At 41.4% G+C, this 20,037-nt stretch overlaps 1 protein-coding gene across 4 annotated transcripts in view; it reads right to left on the bottom strand.

Annotated features, from left to right (window-relative positions):
* The window catches only part of HDX (highly divergent homeobox), a 48,535-nt gene that overhangs the window by 23,827 nt on the left and 4,671 nt on the right, over window positions 1–20,037 (bottom strand). For 2 of the 4 annotated variants that reach the window (XM_040614458.1, XM_040614456.1), the window contains exons 2-5: window positions 19,499–19,644; window positions 14,620–14,766; window positions 8,985–10,109; window positions 3,568–3,621 (exon numbers count right to left, since the gene is read on the bottom strand). In XM_040614458.1, the coding sequence (XP_040470392.1) occupies window positions 3,568–3,621; window positions 8,985–10,109; window positions 14,620–14,766 (1,326 nt within the window). In that variant the 5' untranslated portion in view covers window positions 19,499–19,644. The remainder of the gene's footprint in view (window positions 1–3,567; window positions 3,622–8,984; window positions 10,110–14,619; window positions 14,767–19,498; window positions 19,645–20,037) is intronic. The other 2 variants (XM_040614457.1, XM_040614459.1) reach the window with 2 other exon arrangements.

Here is a 20,037-nt window from a genome sequence, read left to right as displayed (position 1 = left end):
TTCTTCCCTCTGCCCTTCTAGGAGAGGAGAGGAATGTGAACAGGCACAGAGAACTTTGTAAGTTAATACTGGTAAAGTTTAAAACAAAAGGTACATGAGGTGCACTTGAACTGCAGGTGGCTCTAATACCCACGGGTGCTCACTGTACTCGAACCGCCGCCGCTCTTAAGATACTTCTTGGCCAGCCGGTGTAGGCTCACTGGCAGCCAGCAGTTTCCCTGAGCCCTTCAGACTGCAGTCCAGGGAGATACTTTCTTTACTAGTTACACTGGTGCACCTCTCCCGCGTCACCTCCTCCAGCTGTCTCCCCCGTGCCCGCAGATGTGCCAGTACACCCAGTGGCAGGTCTCACACCGACCTGGGGTCAGACCAGCTCCTTTGGCTATTCAGAGTGCATCTACTGCACACTTGCTGTGACAGGCAGGGCTCTGAGGGGAACACCTGAACGCCACCATCTCCAGAATTTTATTCATATAGGCAATGTTGAAAGAGCAATTTAAAAATCAAAGCCCAGCATAGGAACTCTGCTCATTTCAGGTTATCTCCCCCCACGAAACACATGCCAGACTGAGAGGCCTGAGGTCCCAAGCTGAAGCTCTGGGCAGATCCAGCTAACCTACCTACAGGAGAGGTTCCCCCAAAGCAAAGTACGCTATTCAAGGAGGTACCAAAGTATCACTGCTATGCGGTGCTGCTCCAGGTAGGGGGAAAATACAAGACCTGCTCCCTTGTGAGTCTCTCCACCGAGGGCAGCGCTCCATTGAAACCTCACGTGACTTAGCCCAGATGTTAACATGAAAGACAACTTCAGTTTCATTTTAAAATCCCATCCAAAATTAACGTGCCACACGACATGTGATTTAGTATGCCTGCTTCTGAAGGGTGATGGGCAGAAACAGAATCCCAAGACCTTAACTGGCTTTTTTAATGACTTTGTTTTTCCAGCTTGACATTAAGACCGATAGAACTGTTTCTAATTAGAAATTTTAAAAAATAAGAAAACAAGAAAAAGAAGCAAAACCAAACCCCCACACTCGCCCAGAAAAAAAACTTCCACAGCTAGGCCAGGTACAGCTCACCTAGAGTCAACACCTATGTGACAAATGTTTCTCATAGCATACCAAGTTATGTCGACCATAAACACCAACCATTCTGCTAAGAAATCATATGACACACAACTTAAGCACAGTTAGTACACTCAAGACTTAAATGCAAAGACAAAAGTGAAGATGTTTTCTGCCTTTTAATTCTCTTTAACAAGTATCTTCACTGCTGTTTTTTGAACCCTTGCTATCCTTCTGCCGCCCTGTGAAAAACCAAAACTCGGTGCATTCGTACAGGCCAATGCATTCCACATGCACCATGACAGAACACAGACCTCTGCACTTTCCAAAGACTTTCTCATGAATAACGGACAGGGTGACATTTCTAGACTAATTCATTAACAGTCAGGATTACGTCATCTTACAGCATAGCTGAGCAGACGAGAAAGAGTTTCTGCAGAACTGCACAGTTTTTATTTCTCTCTTGATGCAGTTGAAGGACAGGCCAAGGAAAACAAAATATCAAGGCAAAAGATTAAAAATTCAGAGCATCTAAAAGGCGATCTCCATTTTAAACAAAATACAGATTAGCCTTTTTACTGTTTGAATGGCAGTAATTGCCATAATCGCAGTTCTACAACTCTATCCATTCTATTTCTGTTCCCTCACACTCTTTCTTCAAAAGAATTTCATATTTGAAACTGAAGTTTCCTAGGAAGTAGGAGCTTTTTCTCCCTTTTTGTTGTCTTACACCTGTGTGTATACAGCAGTTTTAGAGTGCCAACTCCTAAACTTGTCTCCTTAAGAAGGCTAATTATGCATTCAACTGGAGAAAGTGGATCCACAAATCTGGAAACAGAAGTTGTCAAACCGGACTACATTAACCAAAGGGTTTAATGCATTTTATTGATTAAAAAAGACACAGGAGTAAAGGCCTAAGGACAAAGAATTCCTAATAACCACCCTTAATAACCAGGCACTTCCACATCCTTGACAGCTTTAAAAACTTATGGCACAAACTTCTTTTACAGCTTGTGTCAGATATCTAGCGTAACCACCATGCCTCAACAACCTATCCAGTGCTAAATAACTGGGGACAGCATCACGCCCCACTCCCTTCACTGCTCCCAGCGACAGGCTCCTGCTGCCTGCTCTGAGCTGGCTCTGGCACTCACCTGACCCCCAGAGACCCAACTCACTGAATCAAACTCAGCAGAATACGTACGTGACAGGTCAGGCGCTTGACCTGGACTACCTTGCCGTCAGACCCTAGCCCTGGTGCTACGGGCGGGGTGGCCGTGCACCAGGAAACCTCCTTTCAGCGGTGGGTGATGTGAAATCTGCTCAGCCGAGCAGCGGAGCTGTGCTCTAAGACACTCACCAGCTGCTTGGTGTTTTAAAAGGTCATTAAGTGACAGAGGGAAGGTGCCTTCCAGAAAAGGGCTACATTTAAAAAACCCTACTCAAAAGAACTAGGACTCGGGGCGGGGAGGATGGATTGAGTAACAACAGATTTGTATAAGAGTAGTGGTTCCTCTGGGAGATGTTCTTATAAAGTGCTCTGTCCAGAAACAGAACTGAGTGAGGCTACAGAAGTCTGCAGAAAATAGAAGTGTGCTACTCTTGAGACCTAGCAAAAGTCTGAGAGAAAACACAATTAATGTGATGGTCCTCAGATTCCAACTTATACAGGAAACACTACCAAACACACACCTTTTGAAGACTAAACAGAAGAACCAAAAATAAAAAAGAAAGAAAGTACTGGGCACAGCAGGGGGGAGAAGGCAAGGAAAGGCTCTTTATTACCTAGACACCGTTGCCAAAGCAGCACGTGTGACACTGACAGCTCAGTGGTTTGGGAGCGTGGTGGGTAAGTGTGGTTATCGTGATAGCCATCTCCCAGTTACTGCTTCTGCTACAGCGGGACTAACAGATAACAGCCTCTTGAAAGCTTGGATGCACCATCCAACCTGCAGGCTTCGGGTGTGTTTTCGTGGTAAGCGAGCAGAACCAACATGCTTTTCAGAGAGAGATCTTGAATCGAAATGCTGAACAGTAATCAAACAAAGGAGCTGGACAGAGATGTTTTCCTGACAAAAGCCATTTCAGACCTTTTGTTAGGGCTTGGAGGAATTTGTGAACTGAGGACACCAACCTGGCTGACTCTGCCTAATGTGAAATGACACATGTGGATAAAATTAGACTTGATAAAGTTACTGCATGGACTAATTCTGTGCATGTGCAGAGCAGCTGAAAACGGAGTTACTCTCTTAAGCATTCAGTTGCCTCAATCAACAACCATTTCACTTTTAATATAAAAAACATATTCTGAGCTCTAAACTCTCAGTCCTTATCAATTCAGATGTTATATTTCAACTAATAGCACAGTTCATATACCTGGGCATCACATTGCTTGACACAGAAAAAAAACAACCCACAGAAGGTAAACAGAACTGACAACATTTTTTTAAACTTTTCATTCCTTCACTTGATGTATTAGATACTTAAATGGAAATATACTTACTGCTCTTTTTCTGGAACAACCTGTAATCCAAGGCACAGTAAGGTTTCCTGAAATCTGCAGAGGGGAAAGAAGAAACAGAACAGAAAATAACTGCAGCTTAGGTTGCTGTGATACCTAATACTGAGCAGCTTTCACAAGACTTCAATATTCTTCATTCAGTTCTGGTAAGACCGTCTTTGAAACAGGTTAAGATTTAAAAGCAAAACAAAGTCACACTTAGCCTTCCTGTTGTAGGGCTGAAAGCAAAACACTGTTTCTTTGGGTGAGGGTAAGATAACGTGATGGCAACTTGAGTGTTTCTGTACTCCTGCTATCTCAAAACTTGTATTTTAGAACATGAGTTTTCACTTTCAATCTTTCACAGAACTGGTAAGATTAAGCAGACTGGATTTAGACAAGGACCAATGTCTTACAGAACTGCTGTCACATTATTTTTCAATTACATCAGTTAAACTTCCAGAAAGAAATACTATCATGTTCATAACTGAGCTATTCAATGTCGGATGTCAAGGATTTGCAGAAAAACTAGGGACATCAGGTTGGAAAAGGAAGGGGAAGGGATACGAAGGCAAAGGTTAGCTGCCATGATTCCCACTGCTGCTCCATTATTCCCAGAGGTCAGACTTTATAAATAATAATCTTGGACTGCTTTCCTTGGTCATCTGAAATGTGTCATAGCTGGAAATATTTTAGGCTTATTTAGGATTCCATGTTCATCTGCTGCTGCAGACAAGCAATGCTTGAGAGACTAAACATAGCTCTTGAGAGATTAATCAATCTCAAGTCATCACACACACTATATATGTGAGGAAGAAAAATCTACGCACTTCTGCTGACTGTATCAAACTATGTTAATAGTTTTTGTATTTGTGAGTGCTCTACTAATGAAACTTGCAGCATGAGCATAACCAAATATAGAATACCTGGTAGGGTTTTTGTCTAGTGTACAAGCACATAAGATACTTTTATTCTTCAAGCTTTTAGCTGGAAGTGCTTGGAGGTCACCTGGAGTCAGACACTTTGCCATTACAACACAAGGTGGGTTGAGGTGGGCTAGAAATAAACACCCTCACCCCCTAAGGCCAAGTCTACATCAGCTTCTGTGTCCAAAATATTAATTTCTTAGTTGCACACACACATTTTAGAAATTCTGTAGAAACAAGTTACAGTTATTACAACTCTATATCCCACACAACAGCTTCACACCACAGAATCCACCGTAAATGCATCCCGAGTACCCACCCAAATGACTTTTCCTCACTAATTGAAAGTGGGGCTACAGAAAAAAAGCACTTTTTTGTGTGAATAAAGTAATCAGTCTGGCAGAACATCCACGGTTACTTGGAAGACAAATGCACACAAGTTCTGACAGGTATGATGCCAAACAATCAAGTTTCTCTCAATATAACTACTTGATAGACAACATGCACAGCAGTATCCTAAACTGGCTCTACAAAAAAGGTGCAAGGGTTGGGTTTTTTCAAGGGGGGGTTATTTGCTGAAGAGATGGAGTTATCCTGATTCACAGGTCTAACCCCAGTCCTTGTCCAACTGGGACAGCTACTGTTGAGTTACAAAAATGACAACCTGAAATGCTCTGTCTCAGAAAACTTACTGCGTCTGAGCAACAGCAACTCTGGCAGATGCAAGAGAACATTCAAAGGTACTGCAACACTCGGGGGTTGCCACTGCTGTACCTTAATGCAAGTGGTTACACTGTACGAGTTCCCTACATAACCTTCTTGCAATTCACCAGTAGATTTACTGTCCGAAATTCAGCGCACCGAACAAACCAAGAGCCCCAGCCCTGTCCCGGTTGCTGGTGTCCTGGCGTTACTCGAGGCCGTACGCAGTGCTCTGGCAGCCTGCTCACAGCTCCTGCCCTCCCCAGAGCGCTGCAGGTTCTCCCCTCTCAGGCAGCTGGAAGTATTTAATCCCAGAAATAAAGTGCAGCAACTCCTGTGACAAATGTAACTGTTTCTATTACAAGGACGAGTGTCAGGAAACACTTTGTTCAAGTCTCTTCAGAGAAGATCGTGTCGCTTGCCCTTGCCCTTGCCCAAAGCTGTGCTACCCAAAGTCAGCAAGAAAGTCCTCTTGTCTTCAAAAGTCTAGGGAAGTAAAAAAATCACTTCGACACATTAAAAAAAAAAAAGTCCCATTTCCTTAAATGAAGCACACTTGCACCTCATTCATAATAAAGAAGCATTCTTAAAGAGATTTAAAAAATAAATAAATATTAAATCTATACCCTGTTGTAATGTACATGCTGCAAGGCTTAGGATTTTCCCTTGAAGAAGACAAGTCTAAATTATATAACTGCGCTTCACTGTGTGTAACAGTAATTAAAAATACACGTACTTTCAACAGTATTTTTGTCCCTTAGTGCTGGGGGGAGGAAACCAAGGCTAAATCATGATCCAGCCTTGAGATGCACCACAAACAGCCTCTCTAGTTCAATATGCTTAAAGCCAAACTAAGAGAAGCAAGTAGGTTGAACAATTTGTTTATGGAAACTGCTCAGGCATTAAAATTGATCACTTTATTAAATTTAGTCTTAAGTTACGCCAACATGAATTTGATTAATTGAACCAGTAAGGAAGCTATAACTAATTGCCAATTAGATACCCCACCAATGTACGACAGTAATTACTTCATCAAAACACAAATCACAGAGCCCTGACTTTGAAGAAGCATCTGCTTGGATGTTTTACTACTCCAATAATCATGTACCTCAGGTTTAATCTGTTTTTACATTTAGGAAGATTTCCCTAAGTTTAAGGATTTTCATTCCCATGGTGATGGGTAAATTAGCTAAGCACAGGCAGTAAAATTAACAGAACCTAACTACATACCGAAGAAGTGCCATTCTGTGTAGAGTCTGAAAGAATCCAGAGAGCACTTGTTACAAAACCTATGTCCCTGGTAGTTTAATATATAAATATTATTAAGCTATAAGGGGAGCGTCTACATGAAACAGCAGTCATATTGGATTTAATTTAAAGGGCAGGACTTGCAGGAGGGGGTTGAACTAGTGCAGAACTGATGATTTCGACAAAACAGGTTATCAGTCTAGCAGGGTACGCCGTCTGTTACACATGACCTTGAGGGCAGTAGGTGAAATTTTCTTGTCAATGTCATAATTGAGCGCTGGAAGTGTCACTGTCATGCACTAACACCTCTGAAGATACAGAACTTACTTTTTCATTGTTCTGGAATGTGCTCAAAAGTCTCAGCAAGGAATGCAGTGATCTGGAGAAATCAGCACTGACGTTTCTTCAAGGCACTGCGGCATCTGGCCAGGCTGTAGGATACTACTCCTCTGCAGCTTCCACAGAGCCACGGCAAGACATGCCCTGACCCCACAGCGTTTGCCCTCCCTTATAAATTCTCTAATGCTGAAGAGTGTCATCTCAGAGGCTCACAGCATGCACGCTTACAGCAATAAGTGAATTAAAAGCAACCTGCCCAGTTTTTCCAAGGTTTAAAACTCTGGAAGAGTAAGGGATACCACAGGAAACAGGAGCTCCCTCAATCCAAGGTGCAATCCCAAATCCAAAGAACAGGCTTCTCTGAGAGACAGTATGGAAGCCAAAGGGGGGACTGATGAGTTCTTCGCTTACCAAAAAAAAAAAAAAAAAAAAAAAAAAAAAAAGGCTATGTTATTACAACAGGGGTGGGAAAAAAGAAAAACACACACAAACCAAAGTGAAGTCACAGCAGTCTCCTTGCTCTGAGCCGTATCACAGCACATGGACTGATAAAATGTCACCTACCATGAACCATTCTAGCTGTTTAAAAAGACTCTGTTCCTACCCCAAAAAAGTCTCTAATCAAAGTAATTTCAAATTTCACTAAAAAATTCAATAAAGCAGTAAGAAATAAATCTCTCTGATGCTTTTTCAAGAGCAAACTAAAAGTACCAAGAGCACACAGCTGGAGGTATCAGTAATATATTTCACTACGTGAAACTTACGAAAAATTTCCTTAACTCACAGCTTTACCAGCCCTTCATCAAACAGATGTGCACGTTTACATTTCTTTTCCTATGAAACTGGGATGTCAAAAGTAAACATTTAAGGCATTTTACAACTCAAATAAGAACAGTAACAGCAAATACTGACAGACTACCTGAGATATGGGAGAAAGGCAAAGAACTGCTCGTCTGAAGTGCTTGGCTTAGAAAAGGCCACAAATAAGAACTGCAATGTCCCATCTACTACATAGAATCTACTCCAGAGTATATATGCTCATCAAAACTCAGGTTTACCAAGAAAAGCAGTATTTCTGGTGAAAAGTGGCACGCACTTACACTCAAAAGCTTTCTTTCAAATACTCACATGAGATAGGAACAAGTCAGAAGAAAAAAAAATAAAAAAAAGCAAAGCACTTCGCAAAGGACTGTTCCCTGTACTAGTGGGTAATGCACAAGAAAAGATGGTACGTTAACATGGTTCACTTTCAGGACAGATTAAAAAGGTAGTAACAGAGAAATGCACAAAGGTAACACACACAGTATGACACCCTGTCAGTCTTAAGGCTTTTATCTCTGTGTCTCTAGACTATGTCATGCCATTCGTGGGGAAAAAAAAATGCTTGAATTTGGATGTTAACTGCACAATTCTCTCTCCTCTAGGTATAACAAAAAATTTTTAAAAAGTGTGCTAGTGTTGTAGCTTCTTCTGAACATCTTTTAGTTCTTCAATTATCTGCACTTAATTTTCCCCTCTCAGTATCGCTGAAGGAACTCTATTACGGGATGAGGAAATAATTGGATTGAATGTAAACCCAGTATTTGAATTAAGATACCGTGGGAGAGGAAGAATATTTGCTCACTTAGTGTCCCCCATCACCCTAACTACCTCGCAGGAGATCCTAATCCCTAACAGAAAACAGGTCCAAGAGATTGGCAACTGCACAGGGGGTACAGGCCGTGCTGATGGAAAAGCTAATCCAAGCTGACATTAATAAGGGCAGGCAACTGTACAGCACACAAATGACAGCACGATCCCGTGTTCTGCTCTGTGCCACCTGCAAAGCATGTCTGCAGGGGAACAACCAAGGGTGTCGCCGCGACACGCGCTGGCAAGCCAAGTCGGGACAGCACAGGCTTGAGCACGCACCAGCAGCTGTAGGTATGACCCTCTTCAACCAGAGTTTACTTACTGAATCTATGAAGCCCACACTGACCCTCAACATACAGCTACCCCCTGCCCCGCAGGTAAGGGTGCTGCCACACTGTAGTGCTGCCTGCACCTCTGTTTAAGCAGGAATTATCTCTACTGCAACACGTCAACAGAGCACAGCCTGCAGAGGGGTGAACCTGGCGCTCACTAGCTACCAAGGGCCAAAGAAAAGAGTACTTCTCTACAACCTTGTCTTCAGGGTTAGAAGACAGAGACAAAGTGACGGATTACCTGGTAATTATTTTGGTTTTGTGACAGCCTCAGTTGACTTGAAGATGTAAAATGAGGAGAAAAGGTACTTCTTGATGGATTAGCACTGTTATATAACGTACTGGATGTTGTATGCAATGAGGTCCGCGCAGGCACGTGGTAGTCTCTGTTATGGTACAGAATATTGTCAGGCACGTCCCTGGCGTTCACCACCTGTGAACTACAGCTCACATTTCTTCCTGGCCCAGACAAGGCTGCACTTTGGTTCTCTACTCGAACAGAACTGCTGCTTTCACAGTATCTTGAATAGCTTTGTATTTGTGCTCCCATGGATGCTAGCTCTTCTTCTCTAGCATATTCGTCATCCACGTCACCGGTTTCCATCGCGATGGACAGGCAGCTGCCTTCCACCGAGCAATGCTTCTGCACCGCGCCTCCTCCCACAATTCTTTGAGGTTGATCTGTAACCGCCAGAGAAAACACTTCGCGGATTTCCAGGTTTTGCGTGCTACAAGAAGGGTCCCTGGAATTAGCCCTTTGTCCAGGGGGCACGTGCGATGCGAGAGCTGCATGTTCTGGTTTCTGTAACCTTTGACATCCCACCGGTTCAGCTTTGCAGGGTCTGTGGCATATCATCGGCTTCTGAGGTAACACCAACTCTGCGGTCTGGACTGACGAACCACCGTAGCTTTTTTTGGTGTGACTATATATGGAGTTTGCAGAATTCAGTACACTTGTTTGCCTAGACAAAATAATAGTCTTTTCCCCTACTAATAGGGAAGCATTTTTACAATGTGGTACTTGTCGTCCTATAGGGATATGCTGCTGCTGAAACTCTGTATCACTTTTTCCTGGTAGTCGTGGAATAGAGGTTTTATGTATTTCTGCCATCGAAGCATTTGTCTGTTTGGTGGATCCTTGCCTACTGGATGAACTCGCAGGACTGTATATACCAGTAACTATTACATCGTTATTAGAAGAGGTCCAAGAAGACTGCTGACTTTGGGATCGAGCAATATTTACCACATTTCTAACTGCTGCTTCTGGAGGTACTGAGGGAGTAGTAGGGACAGTCCCTGGGGGAGTGCCTCCAGATTCTACAGTACTCTTGCTGCTCATCTTCCTTCGTTTATTGCCAACCCACGTCTGCAAACAAACAACAACGACAACAAACACAAAACAAAGCGTTAAATAAGCAGAAAAATTAGGCAGTTCCATTTTTGAGCAATCTGATGAAACGTTAAGTGTTCGAGTTGAGACCTAAGTTTACAAGTACATAAATCACTTACTGATTGAACAATACAGGGTGGAAATCCATGCCTCTCATGCTTGGGATTCGTACACTAACACACAGGAGAACCTCAGTCTTAACTCCAAAGCCCCGGTTTCTCAAAAACCCTGAGGCTGTATTGTGCCTCCTGTCCTAAAATTACCCTAAGATTTATTCTATTGACACTGCTGTGACTAATGCCCCCGAATTTGAGTTTTTAATATTTAGCAACTTGGGATGCACCTATGTAGCTAAACTTTTTTATCCAAAACTGAGAGATACAACCTTCAAACTACCTTGAACAGAAACTGCCAATTCTTGAATTCAGATCAGAGGAAGAAAACGAACTTTTTCTGAAGACAACTACAAAACAATTTTGTGAAGTATTTAGGCCTATAGACTAATTCCTCCTCTGCCAGCTGCACAGACCAAGATCTGATGTCAAAACTTGCTTTTGGAAGACACAGACAAGATAAAGACTCCCGAGATTAGATACCAACAAAAGTTCGCTATTATGGACATTTCCAAAAGTGACAATGACAGTATATGGTTTTGTGTAAAAGACAGTAAAGGAAAAAATACTTGAAAAATGCAGGTACTGTGGCAGTTGGGCACAGGTGAAAATGCACGGCTGTTTCAAACACACAGGAAAGTCTGTCCTGCAAGTTACATATTAAAATATAGCTAAGAGAACTGAAGGGGAAACATTAACTTCAGGTTTGAAAACAAAAGAGTTAACCTGGTGGAAGCATCAGCTCTAACACTGGAAGCCTAAGCACCACCTAACTATTCCTGGCAATTTCAGGACCAGAGAGACAAGACTTGCTCAGTTCTTTTGTATGAATTGTACTGAATGTGAGGGCATACGCGAGCAGGAATCAAGTGCTAAAGAACAAAACCCAAGCTTTTGCATCTGCTTATGCTGGTTATGATCAGATATGCATACAGAGGTACACTGAAACAGTCTTTGCACCGTTCTGGATACCATCTGCTGTACACCTAAAACCAAACCAAAGCAAAATCTCAACATTCAGCAACCCAAACCAGTTGATTTAATCAATAAACTCCCTCACCCCATAACAAGCAAACTGCACTGAGTACCTATCTTGGGTTTCCATCTCATCACATGAAAGGAGGAAAGCTTTCTTCACATACCGATACCTGCTAAGGAAGTAAACAGATTTTTCTACAGGAAAACATACATAACTGACATACAGAAGTATGTTGAAGTCTCCATTCCACTCATTTTTGTTGGCAATTTTTACAAAATGCCTAATTTGAGGCATGATTTGTTGCATGCAGTAAAATCTCAGTTACTACTGATAAAATTTCTCAAAGGCAAGTTTAAAACCACAAATTACAGCCACAGATCTCAAGTTACTTTCTGTTATTGCTTAAAACATATTTAGAAGATCAATTTTATTTTTTTTTTTAGTTTCTCCTCATTCAGTAAACCTTCAAGATAGAATTTATAGTTAAATAGACACTGCAAATTTTGGGCCAGGAAAAACAATTTCATCCCCAGCTTTTCCAACTGTGTAGAAATAGAATCTGAAGTTTTTTCCTCACAGTTTTCCTGAAAAGAAATGCATTCAAAGAAATGCAAATAACGTACTAGCACTACTATTCACTTGGGATTAAAGTACAGTTTCATGAGATAGCACAAGTCAGATCTGCCGCTGCTGGGAGTCCCATTCTCCTGACCACGTCACCAGCTTCTTACTTCTTACTCCCACTATTTATCCAAAAGCACCCACCTGAAGTGAGTGCAACTCCCCCAGAAGGCACAAAACTGAATTGGAAAAAAAAAAAAAGAAAAGAAAAGAAAAGAAAAGAAAAGCTGTTGGTAAGATTAGCAAATTTAAGTGGGTTACTCTTAAACTGAATAAATATGAGAGATGATCAGCACAAGAAAGACAGGAGAGGAAGAACTGCATAGCTGGGAGATGGAAAGAGTACAAAATCTCCCACTTTTAGCACTGAGAAGAATTATGTAAAACTATACCCTGAGACCAAAAGGGAAGCTCCACATTCTTGTGAGCTTGATGGTCACGTTATTAATATAGGATGTGGCAGAGAACTCGCCGAGTACAAAATATCCTAAGAAAAGCGACACACGTCTTTGTTTCAACCAAGTTCCCCAACTAGTAAGTTTTGGGAGCAGAGTCTCTAACACTGAAAGCATTACTGAACTTCCTAAGTATTATTTAGGAGGAAGAGAAGCTTCTAGAAGAGATTATACAGCAAAAGTCCAGCTGTTAAGAAAATTACCTGGACTTAAAGAGACTCTGATTTTACATTCCCAGTTTGAGTCCGGCAGAGCTGGAACGTCAGACTGTCCCACAAACCAGAAACACACCACAGAGGGCCTGTCAGTGGTACCTGGCCACTAGAAGGTCCATCCTAAATCTGCAAATAAAGTGTCCTCAGGAAAACTTTCAAGACATGTAAAAGAATAATGAAGCAGTAACTCTCTAACTCTTCCGACACCTGCTGTTGTACTACGGGGAGAACCCCACACCACCTCCCCGACTGCTGCTCCCAGCACTCACTGGTACTTCAAAAATCAGACTTGGAGAACTTTGGCACTTCATCAAGTCACGTTACTCACATTTCACGTAAAGACAAAAAGCAACTAGCAGAAGTATGCCAATATTCATGAAGGAAAGCAGGCCATTCAAACCTGACGTAGCTAGAAGAGGTCTCTTAAATCTGAAGAGGGCCAGGGTTTTTCTCCAGGAGTACCACACTTCCTAATCTTGAAAGGCAGAACATATTTTTATGTATTGCAGTAATAAAATCTGTAGAGTTGTACATCAAATCATAAATAGGACTTTTCTTTTTTCCAACCCAGCTCAAGATTGGAAAGACTGGATGTAGTTCTATGGGACAAGGCTATAGAAATCCTGATTCAGGGAAAAAACGTATTCATAGAGTTGGAATTTGAATTACAACAGTTACATTTACAGAATTCATGTTCCTATTACAGTCGTCTTTGCAAGTGCCAGCTGCAACCTCAGTATCATTTTGGTGGACATTGTACAAAGTACTAATCTCTGTCCAAGAGTTTTATAGGAAAAAAAAAAAAAAAAAGAAAAAAGGTGAGGGAAGACTGGGAGGGGTGGGTTGTAAAGAAGAGAAAGGTAAGATCATGCAAAAATATGACAAATGCAGGACAAATGCTGGGTCTGTTTCCATTGCACTTCACAAGTAGGAAGAAAGTTTAACTACTGCAAATATGAGCTTCGTAAGGGGAAAAAAACTAAGGGGAGAAGGGCACGATACGTTATTGCAGTAAGGGGAACAGAGAGGGAAAGGGAAATATGAAGATGGAGAGTGAATGAGGACTGGAAGTAGAGGAGAGACTGGCTGCCTCCTCTAGGTCCTTCAATCAGAACAAAAATAGAAAAACAGGCCTCAACTGCATCATCAGCATCCAGATTCCTGTTACAACTATTTGTCTATTCAGGGAGTCTGAATTTCTGGCTTGACTTTCAGAACTTCCCACTGCCTGGAGCTGAGAAAGCAAGTCTCGGTATTTACAGCGTATTTTGAGGGAGGGGAATCCAGGTATGAATTAGGGAGTCACTGTTAATATACCACTGGTACATCATTTAAAAATCCACCAGCCTCTTCTTACTTCTTCCTCTTTGGTGTCCAGTGTTCCAGCAACTCCTAGTAGCTCCACTACCGTTATTTTTTCAGCTAATGCTTCATGATTTCTATTTCTGCTCTGAGACAACAGCCATTTTGTTGTCTAGTGTTTCACAAAGGGATTATTATTTCCCTTCCCATGGAATTCACAGACTTTGGAAGAGCTCCTGTTAGCACTAGTGACATTCTTCTTTTGTAAGAAAAGAATGTACTTACTGTAAATAAACCGTGAGGGACCACAATATTTATGATTGTGACATGGAATACAAGTGTGACAGAGTGTGTCAAAAGAAAAACTTCCACAGTTATTCCTCCAAATACATTAGGTTATAGAAATTTGTTTAACTTAAAAATAGTTTCCTAGTAACATGACCTTTCTTTGATACAATACATGGCACAAGGTTTCTATAGGGCAAACTAATATGCAATTTAATAAATAAGTGAAATGAAAACCAAACCAAAACACCATTAACAAAAGACAAACAAACAGAACAAAGATCACTCCTTGTGCAATCGAGTCCCTGCTAAATACAGCAATCACGTGAAGACATTTCAGTGAAAACAGACTATAAACAGGGTCACTGGATAAAAATGAACATGTCACACACGCATACTGAAGTCTAATTTAAGACAAGTATGAAGTTAGAGACTCCAGTCCTCTACAGATATTTTATGTAAAGACACGAACGTGTATAACTTTAACATACAAATTTGGAAGGCCTCAGTACTTACCCTGACTACACTGAAGTCCAGTTTAGTTTCTTGTGCACACTGTAATATGAGCTGAAAGCAATTTTTACTTTGATTTGTCATTCCATTTTCATAATAACGCTGTAATATCCTTTGTTGTTCTACAGTAAATACAGAACGCAGATTCATCTAAAAATAAAAGAAGATACTCTGAAAGTTGGAATAAAAACTGTAATATTTGCAGAATGCACAGGCTCTCATTTATGCTTGCTGTGATAACACTGAGTGTTGTCATGTTTTCTTTCCAGATTCCTTTACCAACACTTTTACTTACTTTCCAAAAAAATCTATTACAGTCAGCAATACTGATTCCTCTGTGAAAAGCTAAGTTGAACAGGTGAACTACATGTGTGGAACAACACTAACAGCCTTTCATAAATAAATAAATATTACATTGTGTTGCTAAGTCCAAGAGCCTCTAGTTTCAAAGAAAAAGTTTCTCCCTTGTAAAAATAAACAAACAAAGGCATTAGGCAAAACAGAGTAACACCAGCAGCTCCAACAATATTGGCAGGTCTGTTTCCACTTCCCTACCGAAAAAAACAGAGAAAATCTGAGATAAAATAAAGGTGACTGTTTGGCAGGAGTAAAGTTTCCACTGTCTCCAGCTTCAGCAAACCCTACACTCCGTTACGGCTGGTCATGCTACTCCTGCTGTGTCAGCACCAGCGCTCCCAGCTGCAAAGTCACAGGGATTGAGGACCAGAACTGAAGACCAACCCGGGGTGGGGGGAAAAGACCCAAAGAGAAGGGCTTTAGGTGGTTCTGGTCCAGCCCACTGCAATGCTGATGCTCTAATATTAACACCGAGGAGGGACCACCCAAATCACAGCCTGCCTTTAGAAAGGCTCAAGCCACTGTGAAACTGTACCCCGAGGCTATAAATCCAGCATTTTAAGAACACTTAAGGGTTGTTTTACAGGGGCATAAGCCAGTGCTTGCTACAAGGCTTCAGGACACGTTCCTGCCCCTTGGCTCTGTCTGCAGCCAGGCGCACTCAACCAGCATGAAGACCCCCATGCTCCTCCCAGGCTTACAGCAAGTCTTTGGGTCTTGTTTTCAGCCTCAGCAGTGGCTCCCCCGCCACAAAAGAGCTTCCCTGTGCAGGGACAGGGCAGACACTGTGGTCTAGGGCACTGGGCATACTGGGGAGCAGTGCTCCCCCAGCCAGCCTGCCCTCTGGCCCACGCGCGCTGAGCATCCCCCCTGGGCAGACCCTAACTGCATCCCTGCCCCGGCCTTGCCCCAGCCAGGCTCAGCACTGGGTACACTGGGCCACGGCAGGCTCAGGGTGGCCAGGGACAAGGCAGCCCCGTCAGCAGCAGTTTAGTGAACACATTAAAGCAGACACAGCTCTGTTACGCACACAAATTTTTGCCCTAGTTTGGAAAAGGCAAACCGCTGAATATTACCAAGTGCAGAACAGACTCCCTAAACGCAAAACAGAGTTTTATGCTCTTATTATACAGTCTATACAGGCAAAGAATATAATCCTCTGGTTATATGTAAGAAAAGAAGAGCCCCATCACCAGAGGGCTTCAGAACGGGGCCATTTGGAGGGTGTTTTGCCCCAAACAGGAGGCCACCAGCTGAGACACCACAAGCACTGGCCAGGAACAACCTGCATCTGACTTAGCACTCAGAAAGCAAAACAGTCAAGTTATTTTTAATACTTTCAGTACATATATCAAAATAATGCAGAACAAACTGGACAATAAGAAACGGTATGTCATCTTGTAGGAAATTAAAGGGGACGAGAGAACCCTTTGTAGCTACTAAACTTTTAGTTACAAGTTTTGGAAATTTGGGGTGGAAAGGAGGAGAGTAGCAATATACTTAACCTTTGCCTAAGAACTGCTTCCAATTTAGAGCAAATAAAATTATTAAGGGCTCAAAAGCATGAGTAGACATCCAACTCTTTTACATTATTAATCAAGATGACTATACCCTGTAATGGTAATGGATAGAGTTTGACAGGCCTCGATAAAGAAAGAGATTAATATCTAGAATTTGGAGTAAAATGCTTGTAGGCCAGAGCTTTGACTTCAGTTTACTTTCCTCTATACATCAACAAACAATAGGAAAATCACTACCTACCTATTTCTAAAAATTACCATTTCCTTTTCAATAACACTTAAAACAGAAGATGATTTTTCAATCACATTTTTACCTCTGTTCCCAACTGTTATTTACCCTCCTGATGTAACGCATTATTAAATGCAGCACTACCAGCCACATTGCAAGTCAGGCTTCGCCAGAGTTACGCCTACCCCAGAACGTGTGTCCAGTCACAGTCAGAGCTGGGCAAAGGAGACTCTTGCTCTGAATACTCTGCTGTTTAAAGAAATTTACAGTAAGCAACAAACGAGACAATTATTAGCCCATTAACCAATCAAAAGAGTTCATAAAAATCTACTTCATAAAAAGTTAAGAACTGTCTTCAGATCTCCCATGTAGATTTGCAAAATGCAGCCACCAACTGATCTGTTACTTTTACAGAATACAGTAGAGTTGATTTTGTGGTTCTTTTTCCTCCTGTGCAATTGGCAGGACCCAGCTTACACTTCTGTGTCTACTATTCTTTCAGTACCAGTGGTCCCGTTTTATTTAGTTGAGATCAGTTACCACAAATGACCTCATCAGAAATAGTTATGAGCCTCCTATCCTTCCAGATCCAGATGGTCCGTCATCCAATAGCTCCAGCATTTATATCCATAGGCTCATCAAAAAGAAGCATGCTCTGCAAATAGTGCATTAACTGTGATGAAGACTCCTCCAACTGCAAGACAATTTTTTAGAATCAGACCAGATGACCTGCAAAACGTGTGTCAGGCCCTTGACACGTTTTTTAATTATGTGGATTTCTGTATCCAAAGTCACTCCTGTGTTAAAATACTTTCATTGTCGTATTTGACATCTGTAGTTTAGATAAGGACAGGGTGGAGCGTTTTGATGAAATCTCTTGATCTTCAGATGAAGCTGTATATGCATTGCATGACAGACTTCACCTAGCTAAGCTCAAGAGAGGTCATGGTCTGGTTTAATAAAAAACTCATTTTTGTAATTTATTTTAATCACTTGTAAACTACACCTGCCAACCAAAATACTGCTAAGATTCCTTAGTAACTTCTGCCTTGAATCCAGTCAAGTACAGCTCAGAGGATCTGTGCAGGGGGCCATCAGAAACTGATTTAAATAAACAGGTTGCAGGACCCTACAAACATCGGGTTATGGGAACTGAGACATAACGTGAGTTTACATCCCAACATCTAAACGTTCAGGTAACGAGGTGAGACTTTATTAATACTTTTGTTTTAAATATACTGAACGCTAAGTCAACAGACAGTTCTGTACCATTTCCCACTGCCCCACCTATCCACACAAATATTTATAAAAACTACAGAAGTGGCATTAAAATATTCTTGAAATATCATCAGCTATCCTGCTGTGTAAATCATTCTTATTTATTCTGCTCTGCCAATTACTTTTTGGTTGGGTTTGTCGGTTTTTGTTTGGGTTTTTTTGTTTGTTTGTTTTTTAAATCCCTGCCTTTACCAGAGGCGACAGCAATTTACGGGTAAATTGCAGAATAAACCAGAGTGCACACACAGTGTTCAGCAGGGCCACGCAGGCAGCTACATCTGCCCAACAGAAAACCTGGTTCAAATTCTACTAAAATACTAAACTCAATGAAAACTAAACAAACCACTGGATCCACAAGTCCACTACAACAAACCATTCTATTACACCCCAATAATACTTTGAACTATGCTACAGTTGCTTGGCTATTAACAAGTAGATGTTAAGCTCCAGACAGCAATAGTAAGTGATAGGTAACCTCAACATATAGCACTAATGCCTAGAATAAAACCCTGATAAACCCAGGGTGGGTTTTGCTATTTGGGTTGCAGATGTAGCAGAACCTCCAGAGATATGTGCGCTGGTCATAGCTGGGCAGCAAATACGACTTCACATGAAAATCTTAGATTACACAGGAGAGAAAGGAAATAAGAATCACAGTTTATTTGCTTTTTTAACTGCCTACAAAATAATTTCTAACTAGGTATAGAAGATCACAAGATTACTATTAGTGTAAGAAATTGCAGTAAGAACCTCCAAGCACACAATCTCAGTATTGTAGGCCAAAACAATAACCAGCATACTGATTTCACACTAGTGTGTAGGACGTTTGGCAATATTCCTTCTCTTGCAGGTTAAAAGCTCACGGACAGGATGCCATCCGTAAAGCCCAGACGGAGATCAGTTTGCTATCCGCAGTTCTTAAGTGCTTATTTAGAATACGTAAAACAGTAGCCTGTGTTGAATAAACCAGTAACTGAATGTTTGGAAGCTCCATTAGAAAGCCACAAAGTCCAAAGCCACCACGTTAATCCATGAAGCGCTGCCTCTGTGTATCTGATCTTCACAGGCAACAAGTTTTGCTCACTTTCTGTACCTGTCAGACCTAGCAATTTATCTACATTAAGTGCACTGAGCATTCAAGCACCTACAAGAACATAATGTTGCTGTGTCTGAGACAAATTAACACAGGGTATATTCATCAGAGGATGACACCAATTCTTTTTCTTTAGACATACTACCCGTCTAGCATCAGTTTTCATAGTTACGCAGAACGAGATATTAATTCTTATGTTTTCTTTAATATGGGAAACAACTTACAAAGTCCTGACATGACTAAGCCTTAAGGTAGCCACGTCAGTATCAAGGGAATCAGCAGGTCATACACATTCATAATGGACTCTGTATCATTCAAACCAATCTCAGTAACTTCAAAGCAAATAAACTCCTTTTCCCAGTCTGTGTACTTATGAAGCACTCCAGTTTCTTCAGGATTTCTCACCTTTGTCTTGAACCTCAGACTCCAAGTTAGAAATCCACATGGATTTTTATGATAACTTCATTTTGATCTTGACTTGCCAAGCTTAGAAAACATGCATTTGAGCTTTTGGGAAGCCAGGTGTCCAGCTGGTTAGCAACACATTGGCACTGAAAAGAGAGTTTGTTACAGAAAAGAACTCTGTGAAATGCAATAAAATTCAGGCAAAGCATTATGCAAATTATGCAATATTCCATGAATGTCAGTTATACTTTCACTTCAATAAAAGACAGAGGTGGCAAAATAGTATTTTTAAGGATTCAACATATGCCTTATCTGTTAATAAAATAAGGCAGCCTTGGCCAAGTATGTTGGTACCTATGTGACAGCACAGAAAATAATCCACGACAAATGAAAAAGCAAGTTTCCTCTAAGAACTTCCTTCACCCCTGCTACGTGTCCTAGGCCAACTAGCATCATTCAGCTTTCCACTTTGATGGTCTCCTACTCCTCAACGTTCTGTAAACCCATCAATATAAAGATGTTCTTCATTCCCTTTCTAA

This window comes from Falco naumanni, chromosome 14, assembly GCF_017639655.2.
Source record: "Falco naumanni isolate bFalNau1 chromosome 14, bFalNau1.pat, whole genome shotgun sequence".
In the NCBI taxonomy this organism is placed as follows: domain Eukaryota; kingdom Metazoa; phylum Chordata; class Aves; order Falconiformes; family Falconidae; genus Falco; species Falco naumanni.
This window is presented reverse-complemented; position numbering and strand designations above follow the sequence as displayed.